The following is a 27,448-nucleotide window of genomic DNA, read 5'->3' as shown; positions in this document are numbered from 1 at the left end:
ATCCTAGTCATGTTGATTTTCCTCTTCATTAATCTATAAAATTCCTTCACAAAGGAGAAGTAAGATATATTTAAAACTCTTCACTGGGTGACCCGAGCAATCATAAAGATCTGCAAAGCACCCTCCTGACAAAATTTAATTCTGAGTTGTTAGTGCTCCTCAAAGGACTTCTTTCATAACCATTTTTTAAAGGAAGCTGTGCTTTCCTCTATCTACAGATTTCTAACAGTCCTGCTGTTTCAAAATTGAGAAGTGCCTGAAAAAAGTGAAGTTGAGGTACTGAAGTAATGCCTGTAGCAGCAAGATTTAGAAATCTGTGAGGAGCTTTCTGACATTGGTACCTAAGCTCAAAAGCAAAGCTTCTGGAACTATTTTTGGCAAAATATTCCTAAAAAAAACCCCCAAAAAACCAAATGAACGAACAAAACTGTGCACAGCTAAAGACCTCTGACTTAAACCCTTTTCAACACACAATGAAATGCTATAAAAAAATTTGTTCCCCCTACCTTTCCAATGGTGTAAGGTACACAGGCACAAGTCTACAGACAGCCTCTGCTGTGCAGAGTGGTGTCAGCCTGAGCCTCCCTGGTCATTTTCCCAACCCCTGCATCCAAAAGGGGAGGGTAAAGAGAGCTTCATTTCCTAGCAAGGGCTTCTACTCACTGCTTTTGAAGATGCTTTCCCGTATCTTCACACTACCTAAACAAGATGAAGCAGCAAGAAGGAGGAGCTGAAACCAACGATCTTGCCCCACATGTTAAGTTCCACTTCAACGTTATTTTAAGAAAAATACAGAAGAAGGAACATGAGCTTCTGATTACCTTTTACAGAATATTTCTGAAAGTCACACCCTACACACTATACCTTGAAAAAGCTCAAAATCCAGAAAGAAAAAATTAAAATACCATTAGCGTATTCCTCATCCCTTGAGCCAGGAGAGGTTACTCAACACCTCACATGACTTATTAAAAGCCCTTAAGGCCTTATAACACTAAGGGCCACCCTACTCAGAAGACCCTCTGCTCCTTGCTGTGTTAAATTTTGTTTGTGCTACATCAAACAGATCAGTACATTCCTAGGTTTCTCACCTATTCTTCACAGGTTAAACCAATTCCAGTGTGTCAATTAGCAAAGACAACTCTTAAGTAATTTCCCTCAAGTTCCAGCTGAAAGATTCAATTATAAGACTTCTTAGGAGACCTCAGCACTTGGGTGATTGAGATTTTGTATTTCCATTTTCCTTGTTAGCTTTTAAAAATACTGTCTACCTGCAGACTGTGTAAGTTAGCTCTTGGTGACACCCTATAGGAATTTCCTTTGGGATAGAGTTTTTATAAATTAAGTTACATTTTAAGGTAAGAATACAAACCGACAAACAAGAGCTAGTTATTTGTATCCTATTGTGATTCATATTTGATTTGCCTGTAAGCATAGAGCTACAGCAGAAATTAATCTTGGAATACTTTTATAGTAAGAGTATCTATTAAATACTCTTAATTATGCATGATAGGTGATGAGTTTAGTGCTTGAGCAGTTGTGATACTATTATGTAGCATTCCTTGGGCTGTCTTTGTCTTCCCCATTAGTCTCGTCTTGTGAGAATTAAATGCCAGCCTGTAAATCACTCTTGAAAGACATCTGAAAAGCAAGGAGGCTTTCAGGTTTAATGTGCTTTCAGAAATGAGCAACTCCACAAAATTACCTACTTTTGCAGTGATTTTTATTTTCAAAGCTTTTAGAAGAGCCATTTTATGAAATGCTCTTGTAACAATGAAGAACAACAAAATCTAAAACCTACGAAACAAAAACTTGGGATTGCAGTAAACTAGCACAGTTCTGTTGAAACCCATGGGGCTAGTCTGGCTTATTTCAACTAAACATCTGACCTCAGCTGGGCTTGGAATTTGAGAGAAATGTGTCACATTTTAAGGCTACTTTCCTTTTTTCTATTTTGATAAAATGAAATATATCACCATACAGAATTCTCTAAAAGGAAAAGGATTGCCCATTATGATCTTATGATCTGAATTCCTTCAAAATATGAAATGCTTTACTTTTTGCAGCGTTTTCCTGTGTGGGACTTTAAATACGAGGCATAAACAATAGGGAAAGAAGCATCTACCACAGTTTGTTTGGGGGGCACTCCAACAAAGGAGACTCTCAGGCGGTTTGTTGTTGACTCTGTTTAAGAGAGAATGCTGCAGCCATTGGTTATTGTCCATTTCATAAGCCTGTTAGGAAACCTTTTTCTTCAGGTGCATCATCTACACAAGGATCTTGATTTAAATTTAAGCTAAAATAACAGAACTTTATATTCAATTTTAGAATTTCCATGCTAAAATATCTGACAGAGAAGTGATGTCAAAGCAGATACTACAGGAGACCTTTTTTGGTTTGGTCTTTCCTTGAAGAGGTTGAGAGAATCATATTTCATATTTGGGACTGCGGTATATTAAGAGGCACCTAGTGACTTTATATTCAAGGAGTCTGAACACAACTGCAAAGGAAAGGTCATTTTTCATAGTGTTTCACACTGTTGAACTGAGCATTAGGCTTTCTATATGCCCTGACTTTTTCATGTAGTTATGAAAACAAACACAAACACATGCAAAGGTAGGCTGGAATTGTGCTGGACATGTACAAGCTGCTTCTGCCTATCAGAAGAATAAAGACTTGAAAGTGTAAAAATACATCTTAGCAGAACAGAAGCAAAAAAAAGTAACACACAGCAAAGCAAAATGCTTACCATTACCTAGGAGAAATGGAACATGATACTTTGAAAAAGGACTGAGTGGTATTTTTAGCCCCTGTGGGCAGTTAGGAGCTATTAGTCCAATTAGGAAGCCCAGATCAAGTCATGCTGTCACAGCTTGATGTCAGTGAGACATGCACGCTGATTTAAAGGTGAGGGCAATCAAACGGAAATTGATGAGGAAATGAGAATCTCTTTCTTGAGAGATCTTCAATTCAGCTGGTCTTCCTCTGAAAAAGGCAGCAAAAGCAGTCCAGTTTTCCCTCTACTAGCAGTAGTCAAAGCTGGGCCCAGAGCATAGTTGAAGGCAGTCTCTTCTGCCAAGCACCAAGTCCAAAAGAAGGTGCCAAAGAAAGACAAGCACAGCTTGCTACTGCATGGGGAGCATGGGGCAGGGGAGCCTGCTGGGCTTCTCCCTCTGCCAACTTCAGCTATTTTGGCTCTTGGTCTCCATCAAATGCAGTCCCAGCTACAGCCTCCCAGTCCCCACAACACTGAGAGCTAATGAAAGGACAGGGGATAGATTCACTCACATAATATGGCTGAAATATTTGTGTGAAGGAAATAGTTCACAAACTTAAAAGAAAAAACACCAAAACATGCTTCCATTTAATGTAGGTTTGATTCATTCTTACTCCACTCCTGAGGACTCAGCCTCAAGCCAAGCTACCCTTGGCTCCATAGTGTTTGAGTTTGGATGCTGCTCTTTTGCACCCTCTCTGATGAAGAAGCAGGTGTGGGTTGCTACATTTCTTTCTGGCTTGCTTGACTGCACAAGTCATCTGAGAACAGAAACTCTTTCTGATACAAGGCTTTTAAACTTTCTCTATAAAGGTAGAAGAATAACATTCTTCACTGTTCCTTCACAAAACAGATAATTAGACAGATGGCAAAAAAAAAATCCTACTTGATGCATCATTCCTTTCATCTGCTAACAACAGTAAGAAATCTTCCAGAAACTGGTAAGAACTGAAAAATTCACTACTTAATCTTCAACCTGATTCTAACATGGGCTCTGCTTACACTGGAATCTGAGCGCTCAGAAAAATCTCAGGTTTGAACCTGTCAGTCTCACAAGCTGAGCCTAAGGCCATGTGATGGTGTAAAATTCTGACAAATGCATTCAGAAAGCTGGGACTGTTGTAGATTCCTAAGGACAACCATAACATAAATCAACAACTCTGTCTCAAGACCCTTATACTCTGAACATGTAGAGATGTACCTAAAGTGACAGGTAAGACTCCAGGCAAACATAATTTTCTGGACAATTCTACTTTTCAGGCTGCTTTATCCTTTGGCCTCTCTTACTGGAAAAAAAAACCTGTGTCAGTGTTTCTCAATCTGTGGTCCACGCATCTGTGATGTTCTATAAGATGCTTCTTTCCTCCCACTTACAAGTTTTTCTCCTCAGGAGACACCTCTTTTGATTTATTTTCTGCAACACTCCTTAGGAAAATGTCTTGTTTAGACTGTCTGCAGTTTTACACTTTTCTTTGGAGTGGGTGTTACTTGCATGGTTCAAAGGCAGCTGTGATATTGATGGCACTGGGTGAGAAATTTAACATACTATAGGGTACTGCTCAGCTTTCCAGAATAAGCATTTTTTTGAGCAGAAACCACTTTAGGGGTTTAGCTTCTATGTTTTCTACTTATTCTTTTTTGTGTATAACAAATTTCAAAACAAATAATGAAAATTACCACCAAACAAGACTGTGCACATTTAAAGGCCAAAGGTTCTTCTCAGGCACAGAAGAAAAAGTAATTATTAGCTTGTCTGTCAGGCAAAGAAAGATGTCTCAACCTTTGAAATGGCATTCCAGTTTCCATTTCCTTTCTTCGCCTTGTTCCATGCGGATACTACATTTGGGCAGGAAATTAGGAGCAAAAGCTTCCTGCAAAGATAAACTTCATGATTCAATTTATATAAACTAAGCCTTCTGTGAGTTTAACATTACCCTTCAGAAAAACCTGACTGAGTGCTCCAGGGTGAGCAGAAGACAAACGCTGCATAGGCTCCTGCACACTGTCAGTCACTCCCTCGCTGGTCCTCACACGTCTGACTCCTCTGTCCTGTTGGGTTTGTGTCTTCCAAGGGGACTACCAACACGACCACCAGACTGAGCTCCACCCAGGCACGGGGGTGCAGCCTCTGCGGATGCCAGTGAGACTGCACCCACCTAACACCACAGTAGGACTTCCCCACTGCATCTGAAACCAGTTTGGGCCGCTGCCAGCAGAATGTCATCTCCTGCCACAGGTGACGTAGGAGGAGATGTCATTTTTGCTTTTCAGGTCCCCAAGAAGATGCCCAAATTAGATTGCATCTGCAGTGCTGGGAGGGTCCCCTGCTCTGCTAACCACTCAGCACCACATGCATCCAAGGAAAAAATGTTTACCTGGTATGGCCACAGTTAACCTTTTTTCCTTGCTGAGACGGTGCCCATGGATGAATTCACTCATGGAAGGGGGGCCCCTCAGAAGATATGATTCTGTGGAGGCGGGATGAGGGGGGGCTCTTAATAATTTCTGGAGGTAGGTCCCTGAAGTCCTGGGATGGCTCTGATCACAAAGGGAAGGTGAGAATAGTCTTGCAGGAGATCCAAGAAAAATACATATGGAAACAAAAGAGTTTTACTTTAATTACCTTTCAAAGCCTTGCGAATGACAACATCATGTTAACTTGCTTAACAGGTAAAAACCAACTAGTGTTGCCACCCCATGTCATTTCCAGAGCAGAACACCTTGCCTGCCTTGGAAATACTTGTTCACATTAGGGAAGGAAGAGATGAGGTTGAGTTATATATCAGCATCCTGGAGTCGACATGTACAAAGTTCCCTGAATGTTCTCTTGGTTTTGCATTGTGATTAGAGCATATGAGAAAAGGGAATGATTATCTGGACTTCTCTAATAGAGATCCCACACCTACAAAGCTTTGCCAGGGCAGTCACAAGACAAGAACTCACTGCTTGAACGGAAAAATATTTGCATTAGTTTATGAATGGCAGCCATTCCCCTTCAAAAGCTTGCTTGCTCCCATGTAGAAAACATGATCTGAGTGAACACATCCATATTATTTTTGAACTGCTAAAGAGCAAGTGAGCACCAGAGCTTAACAAAGAAATGCAGTTTCTTTTGTGTTAAGCACTGAAATTCTCATAGAGCACAATCCTTTTTTTATTTCAGATGCTCGTGACAGAAAACTTTAAGGAAAACTGAAGGAAAACTCGTTAAAGAAAATACATTCACACTTAATATTAAAGACATACAAGATGCACTGAGACACTGACAGAGTATAGTTCAGAACACTGCATTAAGGAGGAGGAAATAACAGTGAGTAGGTGGATCAGAACCGCATGTTGCCAGGCTTTGAATTTCATATGCACACCCTCCCCACCTCCTTTTCCCCAGTCAAAGTACAAAACCAAAAAATAAAAATAATTTTAAAAAAAAAAGAATCATTATGTTTACAATTCAGTGAACGACTTTAATGAAAGTCTGGCTACTGCACTGTACTGTAAAGATCACTGCATGCATACCTTTTCCTCTGAGTGCCACTGCTGACCAGTAAGTTTGGTTGCTGTGGGCCCTGACTATGCAGGAGGAAAGTGTCTATGCTTGGCACGGTGGCTGATGCCTCCTCACTTACTTTAGGGCTGCCGATCTTGCTCTTTCCAAGCTTGCCTTTGCTGCGTCGGGACTGCTCGTGGTCGAACTCTAAATCCTCCAGTCGCTGGGTAAGGGCGAGTTTTTGCTGGATAGCCATGCGCAACAGAGAGTTCAGGGTCTTCTTCTCGTCCTCCGCAGCCGCCAGCTGCCGCTGCATCTCATCCAGCTGTGTGACGTACTCATCACACCTGGGGGAATAACAAGGCAGAAATCTGGGGAAACGGTCCAAGAACCAACTCTACCAGTGAGCACATTCCTGGGCTTCAGTTACAGAGGCAGATTCAGATCCAAGCTTTTGCTGACCCTAATCCTGGAAGCAGACAGCCTGAATTCTTCTGTTCCCAACTTTGAATAGATTTGGTCTTGGATCTGAATGCCAACACTTTCCACTCAGCAGGAGAACCTGTATCTATATCTATCATAGTAGTCTATCATAATGTAATACATTTCTAGTGCAGATAATAAGCAATTGGAGGGGAGGTTTGGGATTATCTCCATGTTAGACCACAAGTAACAATTTTCGGTGCTGGTTCTGATAGTAAGTCATGATAAGAATGTCTATTAATTAGATAATACTATTTTTCATAGACGGTAACATCCACTTCAAGAAAATACCACAAAAGGAGGTTGCAAGTAGTGTGAACACTTGACACATCAGATTTTGGAAATGAGAAGCCCTCAGTTATTTGCCATTGTTAACTGATTAAAAAGCACTATTCAGAAAACCCCACATCTGGAGTTATTTCACATTTACTGTTGAATATTTTGGAGGTGTGCTCAGGTGTTCATCACTATGGTCACCTTCTCCTTTTTAACCCTCAGCCTCTTTTATCTGCATGAAAAACTCCCTTCGTTTGCTTTTGAACTCTGAGAACTAAAGCCACCTTTCTTATGATTTTGTTAATATCTAAGACCAAATTCAATTTAGTTCTGCTTTAAGCAATAATTCCTAAAGTTAACAGGAAGAGCAAGGCATTTCAAGATGGTCTTAAGTCATTTTTTGAAGCTAAATAGCTTCAGTTTGTTAGCAATAGACCATCTAATCAGTAAGAATCAAGAGCAATAAATGTACGCCAGCAGAGAGATGATTCAGAGATAGCAATACTGTCTGACCATCAGAGATTTGTGGCAACATCCAAGGCATGTTAAATGATGCAGCTTTTGCCAAATCTCCTTCCCACACGATCTGTATAAATCTAAGTAGCTTTGCTGTGTAATTGCAATTGTGTAATGGATGAGGATGTAACTTTATCAGTATCACTCACAGAAAACAAGCATAGAAAATTATTTTAGTTTTCCTTATCAACATGTGTGATGCATTAAACTTGAATTATTGTAAACTGAGGGATGGAACTAATTTCTCTGAAATTTTAATCTTCCCCTTGGGAAACAGAAACAAAGCAAACTTCAAAAATTTGCAGTTATTCTTCACACGCAAACACTTACATATATATTGTACTCTCCTTTTGAATAATTCAGGCACTGGAAACAAAATTACTAAGACACAGTTTCCTCTACAGTTTCAGCATTACCTTACTTTCACAGGACCTTAATAAGCATGACTGTTGTTATTCAAGCCTTGAAGTAGAGATATTTATGAAATGCTGGTTGGCTTAAAGACAACTTGCACACCTATTTCTGCTCCAAGTCATGAAATGTCTATTGATGCTTAAGCCAGCTTCCTTGACAGAGATACTAGAATGAAATCAGCATTCTGTAGATTATAGTAATTCCTATTTCAAACTAATTGACTTTAATGTCTGTGTTGCCAGAGTCTTAAAGACTCGTTCTTGTAACCAGATGGATCCTGTATCCACCTCTTATTCTCTCCCGCTTTCCTCTTTGTCTAGGAGACATCTTTTTTTTTCCAAATAGTTTTCTGTTGAAAATTTTTAAAAGTAACACTTGGTTTGTAAAACAGCACAACTGAAGAGTTAAGAGACATAAATGCCATGAAAGCGGATATTACTAAAGCAGACTCAGACAAACATCCTTTTTGTTGCCTGCCATGAACTATATCAAGTTGGCTCAAGAAATCTGGATATACTAGATGCTGTTAGCTGGTCTCATACTTGAGACAAAACTAATCACATTTTCCAATCCATCTAATTAATTATATGTCCTTCGTAGAAATCTCCCCATAACTGGAATCCCACACTTCTGGCAGTTCACTGCAGTGTTTGGGTGCTTCCAGTCATCTGACCTCCACCACAAACACACGGTCCCTTGTCTCCGGGTTTTGTTGCTCAAGTTTTTTTTTTCTTTTTTGAGAAACAGAGTTCAGAAAGCTTAAACCTAAATCAGTCAAGTAAAGGCCATAATTAACTTTAGAAACTGCTGAATTAACAGTCTCAGATCTCCCTGAAGTTTGCAGCATTGAAGGTTATTCCATATAGTGGGAGGTAACTACTGCCTGCAGCCACAGCATTTCCCTTCACTGAAATATTCCTAGATATGTGCAAGTGTGGGATAAAAAGAGAAGTGTTTCCAATTAAAAAATGACAAAGCATTACACACATCCATATTGCCTTTCACCCACATGTTTGACAAACAATCGTGAAGTCTCACAGGATACTGAAGAAGAAAAAGGTTAAGAACTCCTCAAAGACATGACTTCTGGCATGATGCTGACCACTGTGTTCCGAGCAGGGCTCCAGGATGCTCCAGGGCTTTGAACAGCCTTCCAGAAGGATTCAAATAGTAGTAAATAACAAAAGTTAAGTTATGTCCCTCCTGAGTTGGAGCTCTTTCCCAATTCTTCCCTCGCCTCAGGACAGGTGTAGCCTACAAGTGACTATTAAATAACCAGCAGTGTTATCCTGCTGTCTGCTGGTCTACTCATTGCCAGAGCAAAAGTCAAGGTTTCACCTATTTCTCATTTCTCTTGTCTCAGAAAGGAAGCAGACAGATACATAAGCCCACTTATTTTGTATGAACTGATCCAAGAAGCTTATATAGGATTTTAAGGGATTTCTAGTTGCATCTCCCTCTCTCGTCTAGGAATGTAAACCAAATACCGAATCAGGCTTATGCGTAATTTAGGTAACATAAATCACAGCAGAGCTTGAGCTAAAACCCAGTGACAGTGACAGTTCCCTGTTCTAGCCATATAATCAGAATTCTCTTTTGCTCATAAAAGTGTCCTCGTCTCCAGGACCTGTCCAATCTTCCTAATCCATCTCTTCAGCACACTTTTTCCTTTAAAAACATCTTGATGGATGAAGAATAAGATCCATGTCTGCAGTGTCAGGACTATGGCAATATCAGAAGTAATATTTCCTGTTCTCTCCTTTTAAGTATCTCCTTTTAGACTAGGAAAGCAAGCATGTGTAGGGACTCAGTAAAATCAGCTTCCTGAATCCCTTTAGGTTCCTGCTTTAAAAGTAGTTCCTTCTCTCCTTCTGCATGGGACTTCCCTTCCTCTCACAGGGCAACATCTACTCTAGATTGGAAAATGAATGTTTTAAAGAGTTTATTATTTATTTTTCATTTTTCCCCTGGATGAGTGCTGCTCACTGCTTCACACTCCCACAGCTCCCACCTTGGGTCAGCAGCTCAGGGGTGGAGTGAGAGGAAAAACCAGGAGAGGCAGGGAAGGCTCTCACCATTTTCTCTGGTCTGGGAATACCAGAAGCAACCCAGGATAAAACAAGAAGGCTAAAGGCAGGAGCTGCAAATCAGGTGGGCTACACATGGCTCTGGCATGAAATAGAAACTTCGACTCTGCTTTGCCAAACCCTTGTATCCCACAGAAGAGACTTTTTTTATGGTTTTGGTGGGGTTTTTTCCTGAGACATGGTAGGGGAAAGGAAATCCTGAACTATATTGAGGACGTATTCTTGACAGGTATGAAGTAAATAAATCCCAGAAAAGGATCACAAAAGTGAAGGAGGAAGCTGTAGAGATCAGAATCAATTTTTTGTGCTGGGTTAAAAAGCAGTCCCAGAAGAAAAAACAGAAAAGTGGAAGTACAAGCAGGACAGAAGGACTTTTGATAGGAAGATGAACTGAAGAAAGAAATTAAGGAGTGGAAGGATGAACAAGTGTCAGGGAAAAACACATAAAAAGGAGGACTCCTGCTTTCTGCATAAGGGAGCTTTGGAGATAAGTGCTATCTTTGCTGTTCAGACCAGAAACAGATGTCCTGTGCCCTCCTTATAACATGTTGTGACCTTTATTCAGTGCATTTAAGGAAGAAACCATACAGTTCAGCACCAGAATGAACATCCATTTGGCGACCAAATGAGCAGAAAAGGATGGTTTATGAAAGTGAAAGGATATTGTTCTATCAAACAGGATATGCAATCATTTTCAGTTTTTTAATACAACCCTACTATCAGAGGGATGATCTCCCTATGGTACAAATTCTGGAGTAAGTACCATATGATGCACTGTAACCATGGAAACCACTGTTTTATTCAACTAAAGATGAAACAATTGCTTTTTTATGCTAGATCTTGCTATTGCATCTAATGTTACTGCACAAGAATCTTACGTGTCCTGTATTTTCAAACAGATTTCTCCTCTTCAACAGACTTCTAGAATGTATTAGCTTACTGTCATTTAAACAAATGCTCTTCGAAATGGACTATTTGGAATGAGTCAATGATTTGAACATTTAGGAAGATTGATTTAATTATAAAGGCCATTAAACTCCACGCTAAGGAAGGAAAATGAATATTTTACAACGGAAAAATCTATAGAAGCACACTGATGTGCAAGACCTTGTAGTGAATAATCTTTTATAACTCTGCTCAGAAAATACTTGGCAAAACTTATGACCTCAAGGGCAGGGATATGTTCCATAGGCCATACACTGAGTGTTTAATCACTACTGCATGGAGTTTACCAACAGCAGTTGATGCTTTAGTTGGGGTTTATCTCTGATAGCATTGGACATTTATAAAGTGAAAATCTGTAACTCAGTAAGTCACCCAGGCTCCTTTTATTTTTATTGAAGAGAAATAGAAGCTTCATTGCATCCTACACACAAGACATCTAGAAAAGGTTCCTGGATCAATGGCATCATTTAAGCCTAATTCTCATGGAAGAGATGCTGCTGTCTCCCACCAGCTTTAGGATATGCCTTAAACCCATATAAGTCTGCACTCAGGATGCCCAACTAAGGTAAGGAGCATTCAGTACACCAGCAATCTAACATTCCCTTTAATTAACTTCTAAATCTTCGCAAACTACTTTTACCTCGTAGGTTGATGATTTATGCTCCATGCAAGACACTTGTTTGCTTTATGCTCACGATGCCACTCCTCTCCTCCAGAGTTAGCCGCCTTCCAGGGAGTCTTACAGAGTTAGTACATTCATGTATCTCCTAGAGTAATGAGCTTGCAAGTGAAGATCAACACATGCATTTCTAATACACACACACAGCTTTCCTTTCTCGAAGAAAATCTTTAGTTGCCAATTAAATCAATCAGGCTACCTTGGTTCACACCACCTGCTGAGTTGGGTCTTCTTTTCCATTATGTCACTACGCGAACTCTTCTGACGATGAACCTATGATGAATTTGTACACAGCACCAATGTCACGACACATAAATGTCCCTTCTCTTTCCTTCCCACCTCTCCCAGCTGCTGCTGCCACTGTGACTAGGCAACAAAGGACTTTAGAAGGCTGGAAGTGGTGAGACAGCACCTATATACCACAGGGAGCACTGGAGAGATGCTGACATGAGGCACAACATCTTATCATTTGTGGACTGAAGCACAAAGAAGAAACTTGCACTGTGTTTGACCATAAGGGGGGAAAAAAGTCCTAATCTAACAGAATAATTTCCTTAGGATAATCATTTGCTTGTGTACTTGTGAATTAAGAATTTATTGATGAAAATGTTGGATTTTTAAAAAAAATTATTTTTAGGTAACATAGTGTTAAGTTGCGCCAGGGGAGTTTTAGGTTGTACATTAGGAAGGATTTCTTCACAGCAAGGGTGATTAGACATTGGAATGGAGAGCCCAGGGGGGTGGTGGAGCCCCCTTCCCTGGCAGTGTTTAAGGAAAGACTGGATGTGGCCCTGAGTGCCATGGTCTAGTTGACACCGTGGTGTCCGGTCATAGGTTGGACTCAAGGATCTCAGAGGTCTTTTCCAACCCACTTGATTCTGTGACTCAGTGTAAAACCAAAAGCTCCTCTGAAGAAGGTGTGGGAGAAGGAAAGATGAAAGATGATTAATTACTGTCCTGCCAGGATGAACTATGATACAGAAGATCAGTTAAACTTATTTTGTGAAGGAGAAGATAATAAATTGAAAATCACAGTGAGAGAAAATAAGAATTCATGCTGGAGTGGGAAATTACAGTGGCCTTACAATTATTAGTGCTGGATTACAGCATAGGCTGGCTGATGAAATAGATTTTACTAGTGGTAAGTAATGAATCTCATTGTAATGAAAACATGGGGTTCTGAAGATCATCATTAACCGTACGATAGCTTTACATGACAGAATCACTGCGTACTTCTGAATGGGAAAATCAGCCACATAAATCTACTATTTGATTTCCACTTCAAAAAGCTCTATAAATGCAAATATACTGCAAGCATATATTGGCATTTATAACAATTTACTCAAGGTTGTATTGACATTGCTATTCTCCAGCTTTATTTTCCAAGACACGCAGCTCAGTAGCACTTGAAAGCTTGCAAGTTTTGCACAGTGTGCATTCTAGGACTCATTCACCTTCATCCAGCAAACCACTGACCTTGCAGAAAATAATTTCTCTCTCCTCCTAAGCACCCAACATACATGGCTAAGTCTGTTGTCACTTAGTACACACGTATTTGTTTTTACAGTTCTGAGCCAGATGGAGACACCACTTCCCTTACCTGGTTGCAAACATTGCTCTCAAGGATGAGAAGGTAGCTGCATCTTCCTTCAAAGCCTTTAATTCATTCCGTAGTTTGGTCATGGTCTCAGTCACCATTGCTTTTTCATTTTCATATTTATTCTTCAAATTGGCTAGTGCCACTTCAGCTGTCTAAAAACACAAACAAGGATATATGCTTATGAGCCAGATATCTGATAACAGCTAAGATGCCATGTCTGATTTTGGTTTTGATGTCCTTCTTCTTTTGATGTCACACAGTAAATGAAGTTACTGTGTCATTATACTGCACACTTTAATGTCTTCTTTTAAGTTGTACTCCATGAAACCAGGAAAGGGAGGAAGTAGTTGAAAGGACAAAGCCTGTTTCAATGCACAGGCAACAACTCAACACTTTAAGTGTCTCTGCAAAACTGTGCAGGTGCATGTTGAGGACTCAGGCAAGTGAATATGTTACTGCAGCTTAAGGAACTGCTACCATGTTGTTTGAGCTGCAGCAAACAAGCAGGTGTGTCCCCTGGCCATGGTGCAAACAGGACGCAGAGCACATGAGGCTCAGCCTCTGCAGCCAAGTTATGACCCAAAGTATTTGGCCTCATGCCTCCTGCCAGCTGAGCCTTTCCTTGGGCATGGGGACAGCCAGGACCTGACAGTCTGCTTTTAGGTTTGAGAACTGGCAATGCCTACTGCTGTGCAAACTAGCATTATTTTGGCAGTTTTAACCACTACAAAAAAATAAACAAAAACAAAAAACTCAAACCAAAAAAACCCTGTAAATTACAACTGTCATTTAACAGGAAAGCAAAGGATTTGTATTTGTCCTATTCCTAAATTTTTGCTGCTCCTTTCTTTTTTTTCTTCCTGTTTCATCCATTAAATTCCTTTAATTTACTACCTTACTGTTTCTAATAGTTACATCTGTCTTATCCTTGCAAGACTTGAACTTTCTGCTTTACCTATGAGTTTAGTTTTGTTTTGAAGTTATTAAAAATACACAGTTTTATAGAGGCTTTATACCTGCTGCTGCTTTAAGACACTTAAAATTATTGCCTTTGAATGAGATGAAGGAAAATTTATTTCCCTTTACATTTACTCAGGGAGGGTTATGGCTGGTTTTTTCACTTTGTTTAGTGCATAATAAGTTGCAGCATTTCATATAGGCAATCAATTTCCCCTGTTGGTTTTGTGGATTCTTGAATCATCACCAGGGGAGAGAAGCGTAGAACATTAGTTTAAAGCAATCAACAAGGGAACAGGACAAAATATAGTAATGGCCAAACAGCTGGAAACTGATTTTAAACTCAGTTTTCTGAAACTCAATACCTTTCCCACTAGCAATGTCTCTTAACAAAAGGACATATTAGAATCTCCTATCAAAATACGATTTTATTCATTTGTCTCTGGGGAAATAGCACAGCTAGCAATGGGAGCATTAAAATAATTTTTTTAATTATTTAAATTGTATACTAACCAATAATATCTTCTCTGCTTTCTCTTAATTTACATTAAGGGAAGAGATTTTAAAAAGTCACTAGTAGTAACCACCTGCCATTTTAAATAGATGTGTTTTTCCAATCTAAATTTGGAATCATCAACAATACATGCTAAAAATATCAACCACTTAGGGATATATTTAAATCATTCAGCTTTTTTTAACCTTGCTGATATATGTTTTGGTTCGATGTAGACACCATCCTATGCCTTGGCAGGGTAAAGCAGAAATCATCAGCTTTCTTTCTGTTTTCAGCCATGACCAAAAATGTACAGTCATAAATTAACACAGAGAGGAAGGATTAACTATGTTTAATAAATCCACTTTTTTGAATGGAAATCCAGGAAATAGTGCATCAGAGGAAAAAAATCCTATTTAACAGTTATGATTAAATCAGATTTGTTTGAATTTTCAGGTCACTAATGAGGTAAAAGTGATTTATGAGAGCACAGGTGGACTCTATAGCTCAAACTGAGTTCTGCTTTGCCCCTAAGGCAGGAATTCAGACATCTTTGCTTTGTAAGAGAAATACAGCCCCATATCCCTTAACCTATCATACCTCAGCTTCAAACACAGGATTCACTTAAAGATTTTTTTGCTGTTGTTTAGGAATGAAAATGAGTTAAAGATATGTACCACCTAATGCTAGTCTTATTTTTTTTTAACTGTTGCATTATTTCAGCAGCAGGATTACATATTCCATGTAAACCCAGTAATTTACACAGTTGGACTGCTGGACTGTGCCAAGACCAACAAAATGAACTGAAGCCACAGCTTGTTGTTACTCTTCTTCCAGCACCAGCTATTGTCAAAATTATTTCTATTGGTTCCCCACCTCAGCCAATCTCCAAAATTGTACCCATTGAGCCATATATGTATGATTGTGCCTGAAACCAGTTCTGTGGGATAATCTAGATTTAGATAATCTAGAATGGTGTATTCAGAGAGTGTTCAGAAAGGAAGGATGGGGCAAACAAGAGCCTGCATCTCCAAGTAGTGGGTGCCAGAAGGAAGCAGATGCCCAGGACCTGGCTTTGATTTTAACAGCTCTTTCTGAAGCACTTGTTTTCAAGCTGTGGTTAAGGCCAAAATTCTATCAGAAAAATTAGAGAACTTTGTTCCACATAAAAATGCAACCTCTGATCAACAAATAAGTAAATGGGGAGTACAAGAAAAAAGATGAAAACACAGGAAAAAAATGCGTGAATACACTTCACTGAAGTAAATAATGCAATAAGACAGCAGAGGTGCTAATGACACTCTTGTCAGAACGGTCATGCTCAGGAACTGGGCAAATGACTACTCAGTCTCTCAGTGAGCCGCCTGCAGACACAGGATTAATGGCTCACAGAGCATGTAGTGTTTGCAGAGCAGGGGAAGTCACCCAGAATTGACAGCAAGGCTGGGAGGGAGCAGAAAGCTCCAACACCTGGACTCCAGCAGGGTGCGAAACACTAAAAAAAAAAAGACTGCTGGGACACACAGAGTGTAGCCCCACTCCCTGTCCCCAAAACCCAGCCATGGAGCTGCATAGGCTGAGGTGATGACATCCCAGCCCCAGGACCCCAAGCACTGCCAAAACTAACAGCATTCTTTTCATCCCACTGCTTTATCCTTAAAGAAGAGATGTTTGCCTAAACTCTGCTGCCTAAAGGTTGCCACCTTCATCCTGAAATCCACGAACAAATCTCATTTTCTAAGATGACTTAGTATCCCATTTACTTTACATCAGCAGTGTGAGAAGCAGACCAACTAAAAAAATTGTTGCTGAATGAACATTAAATCCTACAGTGGTAAGTGCTCTTTTTTTTTTTCATACGAGAAAGCAGAAAACTAGCTTGTTATTTTAGTGCTAAAATTGTACATGGTACTGTGTCTTTTCACTGAGCCTCATTTTCCCAAAGAAATTCTATATAATATCAGGGCATTTGTTTGTAATTAGGGTTCTGTATGTCTGGGGTTATCAAGTTATTTTTTCTGAAGGACTTTTAGAGCATCTAAGTTACGGGAGCTGAAGACACCACAGTTACTGCTAATGCAGTTGTGAAAATCATGCTGACTCCTTCTCATAAAATTATTTACCAATGAAAACAACCAATCAGTTCTCCATCAGAACTTCAGGATATTAAATTCCCATCATAGCCAGCTTTGCTTTCTCATTGCTATTAGAAATCAAAATCAAACCCATTATTGAACTGGTCCTAAAAGTTATTGCATCATTAATTTGATATTATTTCCTTATTTATGCTACTTGTAAATGTTTGCTCCACCAATCTGGTGCTAACATGGTAATTATGGCTACAAACAAATGGACACATAAATGAAGACAAGGTAAACAAGCAAGATCTTTGTGCATTGCTTTCTTGAGTAATTGATTTAATAGATTTAATAATCCATTTTCCCAGTCTTGGGTTTGCAGCTTCTTAGAGCAAATCTTGCTCTTTTTTCATGTTACAGAGTTTTGTGTAGTCTTTTTAAAGCCCAGTCTAAGACTAAAATGCTTATTTGACAGTATTACTGGTGGTAACTAGATAGCACCTGTGCTTCCACAATTAAGGGTGTTTTTTCAGTACTTAAGTACAGTCCAAAGTATCAGACCCAGGGTCTGCTGCTGGTCTTCACCCCCCTGCCCAGATCTGAATGGTGAGATGCTCTAGGAAGGCCAGGTCTTGCCATTTTTACAGTACTTCTGGCTATGCTCATGTGTAATAGTATTGCTACAGAGCACAATGAGATGAGATGTGGCCGCTCTGGAGGCTGAGGATGGGCCAGGTTATCTCTTTGAAAGGAATTACTGCAGCTCTTCACTGCTACATTTGGCACCAGCAGTCTTACCACGCTGTGCAAGGGATGAAAATTTCATATTAATGTCAGCTTCACCATGACTCAGGGAAGGCGTTTTTTTTTTTTTTTTTTAAAAGAATAGCTCTTGTGGTTACAGAGAAAACATGAAAAACTGAACCAGATGTCCTCTATAGGCTCATCTAAACTGAAATCCACAAGGGAAAAGTATCCCCAGCCTATTGCTGCTTAGAAACTTATTCTTTTGAAGGGGAAGAGCTCAAATGGATGAATCTTAACTTACGGTTTTTTGAACATGAGATCTACTCTGAGTCCTGGGATACGCCCACCACTGGAGGCTGACACATAATAAATCACTCTCCCCACTCTAACTTTAAATTTCTTCTTCCCTTTATATTATTATGTGTTTTAACTTGGAAGTTTGGGGAAGTTGTTATTAGGTTTGCATGAACAGATTGCAAGTTTCTGTGGCCAGTTGTACAGTTACCAATATCTATGCTGCTATCCAATAAATAAAATTTTAGTTAATAGCAGCTCCTTTGTCAGCAAATCTATCTTTCCCATTTCAGTGAGCACGCCTTAGGATAATGCTTTATTTCTGACAGCAATACAAGAGTGAGACTGAGCTAGATTTTCTGGCAGTAGCAAAAAATAAATGATAGCTCTATGCTAATGGGAAAAATCTTTAATTTGGAATCACATAATCTAAACCCATATACATAAATTCCATCTTAATTACGTTTTAATTACATGGAAAACCCACATATAATTGCTCAGAGCTATTATTGCTTAGCTAGAGATGGTATTTAATTACTTGAGTTAATATTTAACATGTGTTGTATCAGAGGGGGGGAAATGCTATAAAAGACTCAACGTATGTTGAAATATTGCTGCAATTTAAAAATCCCCAGTACCCTAGAAATGCAGTTACAGATGCAACAATCAATTAAACTCAAAATTGTAACTTCAGAATAGCTGACTATTGGGAATTTCAGCATCCCATCACTGTCATCAGCTAATAGTATGCCAAGCTGTTAACCAGGATTCATGCCCCCATGTGGTGATCACTGCACTTTTTAGATGAGAAAAGGCACAGGCAACCCGGAACAATGATGCAGCCTCCTGCATTCTGATGAGAAAAGCAGAGCTAAAGTGCTTAAAGAGGAGGCGGGGAGGGAGGGGACAAAGGTCTGCCCTTGCCGTGACTGAGTGAGAGGCTGTGAGTAAAACCTCACCCCCAAAATACTCCTGGGAGAGCTTGTAAGTGACCCGTGTAAATAACACTTTTCTGGCTGTTTTACGAACAACTTACCTGCTTGTTGGCTTTCAGCACTGCTCTCAGGGTCGCGATCTGCTCTCGCTTTGTACTCAGGAGTGATTTCAGCTTCAGTATCTCTTCCATTAAGGCCTCCTTGTCCTTATCGATCATGGGCGCCAGCTCCCGAGCCGCAGCCCGCTGGCGCGACAGCTGCAGCGACCGATCCACAGCCTTCTGCAAGTGCTTGATTTGGTCCCTTATTATGGCATTGAGGTTGTAGATGTTCATAGGCTCCTTGCGGATGTCACTGGTGTCAGAGACGGGGGAGGAAGGAGGGGCTGTGATGACAGGAGAAATGGTAGGTGTTTTTGTTGGGCTCTGTTCCTTGCCGGGCTCTGGGGCTTCCTTAGTCACCTGCTCGGTCGGGGTCCTGGCTTCTACGGGTGATGCCACCCCCCGTCTGGCAAGTCGTGGGGAAAGGAGACCTCGAGGGTCGTCTGGTCCTTTCAGGCTCCCGCTGCGGGTGACTCTGCTTTGCCTGTAATAGTCCAACATGACCCTGTTTGGTGTCTCATTGTTGCACAGGCAGACGTGATGGTAGAGCTGAGCCAGCTCCTCGCTAAATGTCACCAACTCGTCCTGGGCAGTGTTGAGGGTATTGTGGTTTTCGTTTGCTACGCTTGTCATCCTTTGTAACTCCTTTTCCATGTGGACCATTTTTTCCTGGCTTTCCTTGGTTGACTTCTCCAGGCTTGTCACCTGCTCATCATATGTCTGGATTCTGCTCTCATACTTGGCCTTCTCTTCAGTGTAGTTTTCCACATACTTGTTATATTTCTCCTTTAAGGCTTTGATTTCTGCTTTAAGGTCTATCACCTCAGTAACAGCTACTTTGTATTTACATTCTAGGATCTCCAAGCCATTGATGTCCACTTCATAGTCGTGTGTTTCCTCGCCGGGGTCTCGGCCCTTCTCACAGTCGAGCTCAGCTTTCAGCTCCTTGTTGCTCTGCAGTCCCCTCATGGCATTGACATGCTCCGTGAGCCTGTGGACTCGTTCGTGTTGCTCTGTCAGGGCTCCCTTGGTGTGCTCCAGCTGCGTCTGAGACTCCTGAAGGTTGGCCAGGAGAATGGCCTTCTCTCGCTCCACCTGCAACAGAGTCAAAGTAAGAAACCCAGGATCTCATCCTACCCATGCTGAATACCGAGCTCTGAAATCACATTAATTTCTTCCATTCCCACAAGGTGTAAACAATCCGAGTGCTTTCGAGAGATTTTAGCCATATACACCTAAACCATAAAATTAAGGCATAGATCCATGGAACTCCCAGAGGTTTGGGAAGTCCCAGCCTCTGCTACAATTTGCAATATCACTAGGTCACAATTTTACATGTTGCCCACTGAAGAATTACTAAGCACTGAGTGATTTATTAGGACATATGTTCCCTGAACAGAGGAACTGCATCACTGTCAACTATAAACCATTCTACTGGTACACACACATTTCTCAATAGAGTTTGAATTTACATTTTCCATTAATAGTTCTACCAATCCTTCACAATATTCATTTATATCTTTGAATTGTTGCAAACTTTCATTATGGCAAATACAGTAAAGAAATAGCTGTGTACATTTCCACAGATTAAATAACCTGCTGTGTGGAAATGTAACACAGATCAGGAGACTGAGCATGTGCAACTCCCAGGACTCCCCATCCCCAGCCACTTAACTGTAAGTGAAGTCCATCTGTTTAAGGCCAAACCAGAAAAAGCGGGACTTGTGGTATCACTAACAACCCACTGGTTCTGACCTAGTAAATTCCTTTCTGAATATCCACATATAAATGTGGATGTTGAACAAGAGAAGAGACCATGGAGGACACCTCTAGATGGTTAAGATAAAGCCATCTAGAAGTTTTAATGCATAGCACCCTAAAGTAAGTGAACAAGACAAACTTACAAGTTTGATCTGCTCACATATTTGCTACTCACGATAACTCCAGAAAGCCTCGCATTTCAAGTTTTCAGTGTAATGCCCCAACTTTTCTCCTGTGCCTTTGTCCTGTTCTGAGTTGTGAATTGGGAAGCAGAGGAAGGTATATGGAGATAGGATCCTATTTGCTTTCATGGTTTTTCCACAGGACCCTGGGCCTATCAAGTTTACTGCTCTTTCGCTGCTCCGGCTGCAGTATCTCAGCTCTGTGCTTATACATGCAGTGAAAATGGCATTCCCTTTATGAGCAGTGGAATTACTAATTCTGAGAATGAAAAGCTTTCAGTTCTGAAAAGAACCTTTTTTTAAAAAAAAACACCAAACCTTTCCTTCCCTATCAGTAGTTTGGAAGAGAGTCAAATTAGCCACCATGAATCTTATTAAAGGAAAAGAAAAGCCTTTTAGAAACTGAGAGGGTATAAATGCCATCTCAAAAAATGTTCCAAGCAGTGATTCAGGCTCCTGTTTTCTCAAAACTAGGCTTTTGAGCAGTGGCTGCTGCTCAGAAGTACTAAGACATTAAAGCATATGGTGATCCCTTGGTTTTACAGACAGGCTCTCAAAACATGGTCTCCCTTAGAATCGGAAAACAACTGCAGGCAGAAACTGTATGAATAAAAATAGAAGCCATGTTAAAAGCACCTAAAAAAATCAGCCTAGTTTTTTTGTGAACAGGGGACTGACGACTTAAGAATTTAAAAACCAGGGCCAAACCACATTATTATTTCATGAATCAGGAAGAATCTATCTCTTTAGATATAAGGTGTTCCATTTTTGGCACTACATAGTCTATGCAGAAGAAGACAGCCAAGAACCACCAGTATTTTGGTACCCTTCTCTATTTGTTGTTCCCCTGTTGCTGTCCCTGTGTGCCTCCCACCCTCACTGTTGCTCAGACCCCGCCACTGACAAGAGTCAGTCCACTCTTGTTGAGAAAATCCAAAATATGGCAAAATTCCCTTTTGCCAAGTGCATCTTCTTAAAAGGTGACCACTTCTTACAGATCTCTTGGTCAGATCTGTCCTGGGAAACCTCAGAGATCAACCCAGCAGAAATCTCTTCCCTAGTTTTCCTGGGTTCTTTTCCACTGAGCTGCCTGGAGGTTTCAGTGTTAGATACATTACCCTAGTCAGATAACGAAGGTATTTATTCCTTCAGGCTGCTAAGGTGAGCAATGCATATTCACGAAAAATCTCTGTTTTGACTAATTTAAAGGACCATCTCACCTTGTAGTGAGAAACTGTATGGATAATAAAGAACACACCAAAGGCAGTTGGCTTAATAAAGTGTATGGGTCCACTGTGGGTATGTTCACACCAAAGTAGGTAATTCACTGTAGATTGCACTGGTGTAAAAATAAATACAGAGCTTACAGAGCCAGAGAGCCTTTCCCTTGAGATAACAACTGGGTGTTAAGGCAGCACAGTGCTTCAGTGCCTGCTTAAATTAATCAGACAGAATTGATCCTGCAGGATTACTGATCTCAGCCATCATACTCTATCACGAAGAAAAATTGTAACTGAGCTAATTTGAATCCTGATGATAATTTCTCTACTGAACATAAATGTGTTCTGGAAACATAGTACTTTCAAATAGGAAGGATTCTTCCCAGAGAAAACATGTGACTTTTAAAACCCATATATTAACTTGGACAATAGGCAAAAGGAAATACATAGATCTACTAAATGTTATTCATTCTGGCCCAGTAATAGAAGCTAATCCGCTTCCATTTAAAATTTTAAATGCACGCTCCCATTTCCCAGGGAAAAACCCCCAAAGCTCCAGCTCAGCCCTGAGCATACCTTTTGAATATTAATGACTCTGCTGTTCCCAAGTACAGTAATGATATTTCTTGTTCTAAACCATACTACACTCTTATTTCCACCACAGCAAACTTACAGGAATTGCAGTTATTTTTCAGTCCAGTTGGTGGGAGGGTTTTTTGGTATTGAAACTGGTAGCTGCAAAAAGGCTTCTTATAATCTTAAAATTAAAATAAAAGCAATTCAAAAGTAGCTGTACTTATTTTGCAATGTATTCTCCCCTTTAAAGATTTCAGTTTGAAGAGATCTTCCCTATTTGCTCTATAGTTTGCAATTATGGAAACCAATTTTACCCACCTTTTTTTTTTATTTTTTATTTTTATAACATCAGAATTTCAGTGAACAATTCCTAGAGGAGTTTGGAACAAACAAGAGAACTCAGCTTAAGAACCCTGAATCACAGCGATATCGTATTTGCCAGAGTACAAGGCAGCTGAAGAGGAGTGTCAGAGACTGGGCTGCATGAGGTTTTTTTTAATTTCCTTTCTTAACAGAACTTAAGATAAGTTTTCCAAATATGATGCTGGCCTCAGGAACATAGAAAGCATGAGCACAGAAAGAAGAGAGGAGTCCTAGGCACTGGACAACAAACATGAAGGGAGACCAGAAAGCCTTGAGTTATTCTGAGAAAAATCTCAGAATAGGAGAATTTTCAGCAAGACATTTGTTACATTGAGGATATAAAAAACAGAAACGGAATAGTTGCAAATAGATATCTCCTAGAGACCAGCACAGCTCATGAAGCAGCAGCAACCTAAAGCTGCAGAAGGAATTATATCTGTCATACTAATTGTTCTAGTGAAAGCTCCCTTATGAGATTGGGGACCTAAAAAAATTTGCCACACACACTTACAAAATCACAAATCTGAAGTTTGCTTCTCTCAAAAAATTGAACTTGCTGTCCTATAGACTAAAAATAGTTCCCAAAAAAGGGTCAGTTCTTTCAGGAACTCTGTCATAGTGCAGCCTCTTCGGACAAAACAAGAGGAGCATGTACCAAATACTGAGATATGGCTGAATGAACACTACGTGGCAAAGACATTTTGTCAACTTGAACCAGATTAAGTCTCCCATCTATAAGGAAAACTTTTGAGGAATTTTTCACATTTAATTTGTATGACCCAAGACGAGTTGATGCAGCTCAACAGTGAAGATGACCACCTTTTACAAAGCACACACTAGCAGTTTGCAGTCTGTCTTTTCAGTATCTAAAGAAATCAGGCTTCCATCTAGGTCTAATTCTTCTTTTTAAACCATAACCTTTCAATAGGATGAGAATGCCAAGCAGTGGTGGTGACTATTGGCATGGAGGTACTGGAGCCCAGCACCAAAAGATGTTATGACCAAAATGGCTATACTTATTTTCTGGGGTCCTAAGTCTGTGGCTAGTGACTGTCAGAAGGCTGCCTCTTTGTTTAAGAGATGTAAAATAAATAAGCTTTTAAGTCAGAGATGATAACACCAATTACAGTATCTTTCAAGTAGAAATCTGCTGATTCATCAAGCTCAATATTTAATTTAGTACAATCAAGACAAAGCATGACTAAAGCAATCCTTTTTTTTTTCATTTCTGAGAAGTTTTCACTCCAAATTTATATTGCATAAACTTCATTATAAATCATGGTTTAAAATGCTTACACTGTATTTTAAAATATGAACATTTCAAAGCACTTCCTTTGAAACTGTTTTCAAAATTTTTAACATTGTGTTTCTGAACCAAATTAGAAGCTACATATAATGCATATGTGCACATATAATAGAGATACATGTATATATACTTACACATGCTTATTTGTATATATGCATACATACACAAAACATACACACTGTACATTTTGATACTGGAAAATTTTGACAGAATTTTTCACTTATATAAAATTCTAAATTTCAAGCTTTCCCATTTAAATTATGTATGGTTTGCATCAAAGTTATTGTGCAAAGCACTAGATGTCATCAGTGTTCGCCATGTCAGAGCTCAGATCAAAACTTCCCACAGTGAGTTTGGCAGTGGAGTAAATAAAACAATTAACTCTTCAGCAAATAGGACAGATGACATAGGGATTTATTGTTCTCCAGCAAGCACTGAAAACTGGGTTTGCTCTACTTTACTTCCAAATCACCTTTTACATTTTAAGCAGTAAGGGGTTCACAATTACTCTTCTCTTTAGAAGAGGCACTATTTAGAAGCCTGAAGCTAGAAAATGCTGGATGTTTCCTTGAGGGTGCCAAAATCTTTCAAGCTCTTGTGGCAGACAAGATGCTCAACAGCTCGGGCAGCAGGACCCTTTCTCTGTGTGGCACTGTACCCCTTCTAAGATGATGTCAACATCGGGGCTGGCAGCTTGAGTTTTTCTCTGGCTTGCATCCCAGGCTCCTATTCTGGTTGTGCCTGGGCTGGGCTTGGATGCACAGAGAACAAACACTGGCTGTACGGTCCCCAAGGCACCCCCTGCAGCCTGTGCATCCGCCGGCACTGCCAGCGCGGACAAGGGCGCTCTGTGACATCTCACACGCCACATGCTCTCCCTGTGCACGGCTATTAAGAGGAGTGCTCCTCTCCTTTTGTTCTCCCTTGACATTATGCCAAACCTTGTTCAAGCTGAATTTAATGGCAAAAACTCCCTCTGACTTGCAAGGGAGCATAACCAAGCCTGCCTGTATTTTAGTGGGGTTTTTTCCATATAGGTTTGGTCATATTGAAGAGTACTTTATTCCACTTGCAATTTCAGGGACATCTGCTGCTATCAAAGCAGGAAAAAAAAGAATCTAACCTTCTGCAAACCCAGCAACTAGGTCCCTTTCTGCTCTTTGCACTAAATATCTACTCAGATCACACTGACTTTTTTGCAGACAGATACTGTGTTTACTAGGAATATTTCTAGCAAAACCTGGATATAAAAAAACCACCAAAGTAGAAGTCTGAAAAAAGCACACGTGGTCAAGAACATCACTGGGAATAATCATTCTAAAACTGGCACTAGGGTTCACAGGATGTGTGTCCAAACACTTCAGGACATTAAATTCAGCTCTTACCTGCATGAGCTGCTGCTTCAGTTTCTGTATTTCTGATATGTTGAGCTCACTGAAGAGGTCAGAGACAGGGTGCAGAGATTCTCCTTTCCTACTCGTGGGAGTTCGGTAGTCACCGTTGAGTTTCACGAGAGGCCCGTGGATGTGTCCGTTCATTTTGTCGTCATTGTTGGGCTCTCCCCCGTCCTCTGAAAACTTCAATCCATCTACTGATATATTAATATGGTTATTATACATACTATCATTGAGGTTGATATACTGGGAGAGTTCCTTCCTCAGATTGTTCTTTTGCTCTCTTTCATTTTTTAAAGTTTCCAGAGCTTCCTCCAGCTGATGCTCAGCAATCTCCTTCAGCCGGATGGCATCTTCTAGCTGGCTATTAAGCAACACTGTCTCCTCCTCAAATCGTTTAATCTCATGCTTTAAGCCTTCATATTCAACCTGAATTAGACAAGACAAAGAACATTCATAATACTAAAACTTGAGTCATGAAAACCTGCCATTTATCAGCCCTATTGAAATATTTCAAACTACAGTTTGAAATACCAGACATTGCCTGCAGCTGCAAAGAACTGACTGAACAAAAAAAATGCAAGAGGAGCTCACTGTCAAATACTCCAGCGCTCACTTTTTCAGCATGTGAGAATCAAGAAATATGACACCTCTTTCTGAGCAACTTACGATAAACAATGTACTTCATGGAAAGATGGATGTTTAGTAGCAGATGTCCTGGTAGCCACAGATTTACTATGAATTGCCCTAAGCAATGCTGATATATCATGGCATGTATAGATCTCACGTGGTTTATGATCTGCAAGTATTCTGAAGATGACTTCATATCTAAATTCTTACTAGATATAAAGTCACTCAGGTAGAGACATTCTCAAGTATCTTAAACACTCACAAGTATCTTGATGTCTTAGTTTTCAACATATGGATGGAGGGTACAAAACCAGTACAATCAGTTTAAACTCTAAGATGCCCCAAAATTGTTAGATTTTTAAACTACCAGAAAAATGCAGTGAACAGCTCATTCAGCCCCCCACAGCCCTTAAACTTCGTGTATGGATGCCATTCTGGAGCATGTGGCAACCCATTGCTCCATCCACACTGCCTGAAGTGTGTCCCAGTGACCTGGTGCAGCCTCACCAGCACTGGAGGGACTTGCTGGTCTTTCTCCTTCTCAGAGGGCAGGCTCCCTGCCTCACACTGAGACCAGGTATTTTATCAAGGTATTTGTGGGCTCTGTGGGCCGAGGAAAACAACAGCTTCTCTCTTCTTTAAAGCACCTTCCATGTTTATGCAGTTCTCTATTTCACCTCACAAGAAACCAAGCCCAGAAAAACCCAGTCTAGTTTGAAACCAGTTGATCAGAAATATCTAGACAGTGCAGGAGATCCCCACTGAAGAATAATGTCCTTCCTCATCTTCTTTTTCACTGTTGGAAAATCCCACAGCAATGAAAAGGAAGACTTTTGTTTATAAAGGTCCATGTCCATGCTTGACCAACTCTCCTGCTATAGCTTGGTGAAAGGGAAAAACAAATGCTGAATTTTCATCATTCCATTAAAAAACCTTTTTAAAAGTTGAGGCTTTTATAATTCAAATGCAGCAGTATGCATTACTATCTACAATCTTAAGACATTGTCTAGAGTATTATTTTATTTTACATATCTGTATATTTTAACAAACTAAAACAATCTGGCAAAAATAAGAAAATCCACCATTCTTATTGGAGTAGAATATTTATCAACCTGTCAAAAGTTTTGTATTCGCAAACCTCTGGAAAGACA

At 40.1% G+C, this 27,448-nt stretch overlaps 1 protein-coding gene across 12 annotated transcripts in view; it reads right to left on the bottom strand.

The window, feature by feature from the left end:
* Positions 1-27,448, bottom strand: part of BICD1 (BICD cargo adaptor 1) — a 169,430-nt gene that overhangs the window by 20,178 nt on the left and 121,804 nt on the right. For 3 of the 12 annotated variants that reach the window (XM_064654664.1, XM_064654662.1, XM_064654667.1), the window contains exons 4-7: positions 25,659-26,129; positions 18,866-19,960; positions 13,261-13,412; positions 6,400-6,607 (exon numbers count right to left, since the gene is read on the bottom strand). In XM_064654664.1, the coding sequence (XP_064510734.1) occupies positions 6,400-6,607; positions 13,261-13,412; positions 18,866-19,960; positions 25,659-26,129 (1,926 nt within the window). Of the gene's footprint in view, positions 1-5,148; positions 5,340-6,289; positions 6,608-13,260; positions 13,413-18,865; positions 19,961-25,658; positions 26,130-27,448 lie in introns of those variants that run through there. The other 9 variants (XM_064654668.1, XM_064654657.1, XM_064654669.1 and 6 more) reach the window with 6 other exon arrangements.

The sequence above is a fragment of the Pseudopipra pipra genome, chromosome 5, assembly GCF_036250125.1.
Source record: "Pseudopipra pipra isolate bDixPip1 chromosome 5, bDixPip1.hap1, whole genome shotgun sequence".
Taxonomy (NCBI): Eukaryota; Metazoa; Chordata; class Aves; order Passeriformes; family Pipridae; genus Pseudopipra; species Pseudopipra pipra.
The sequence above is the reverse complement of the archived record's forward strand: the minus strand, read 5'-3'. Positions and strand labels throughout refer to the sequence as shown.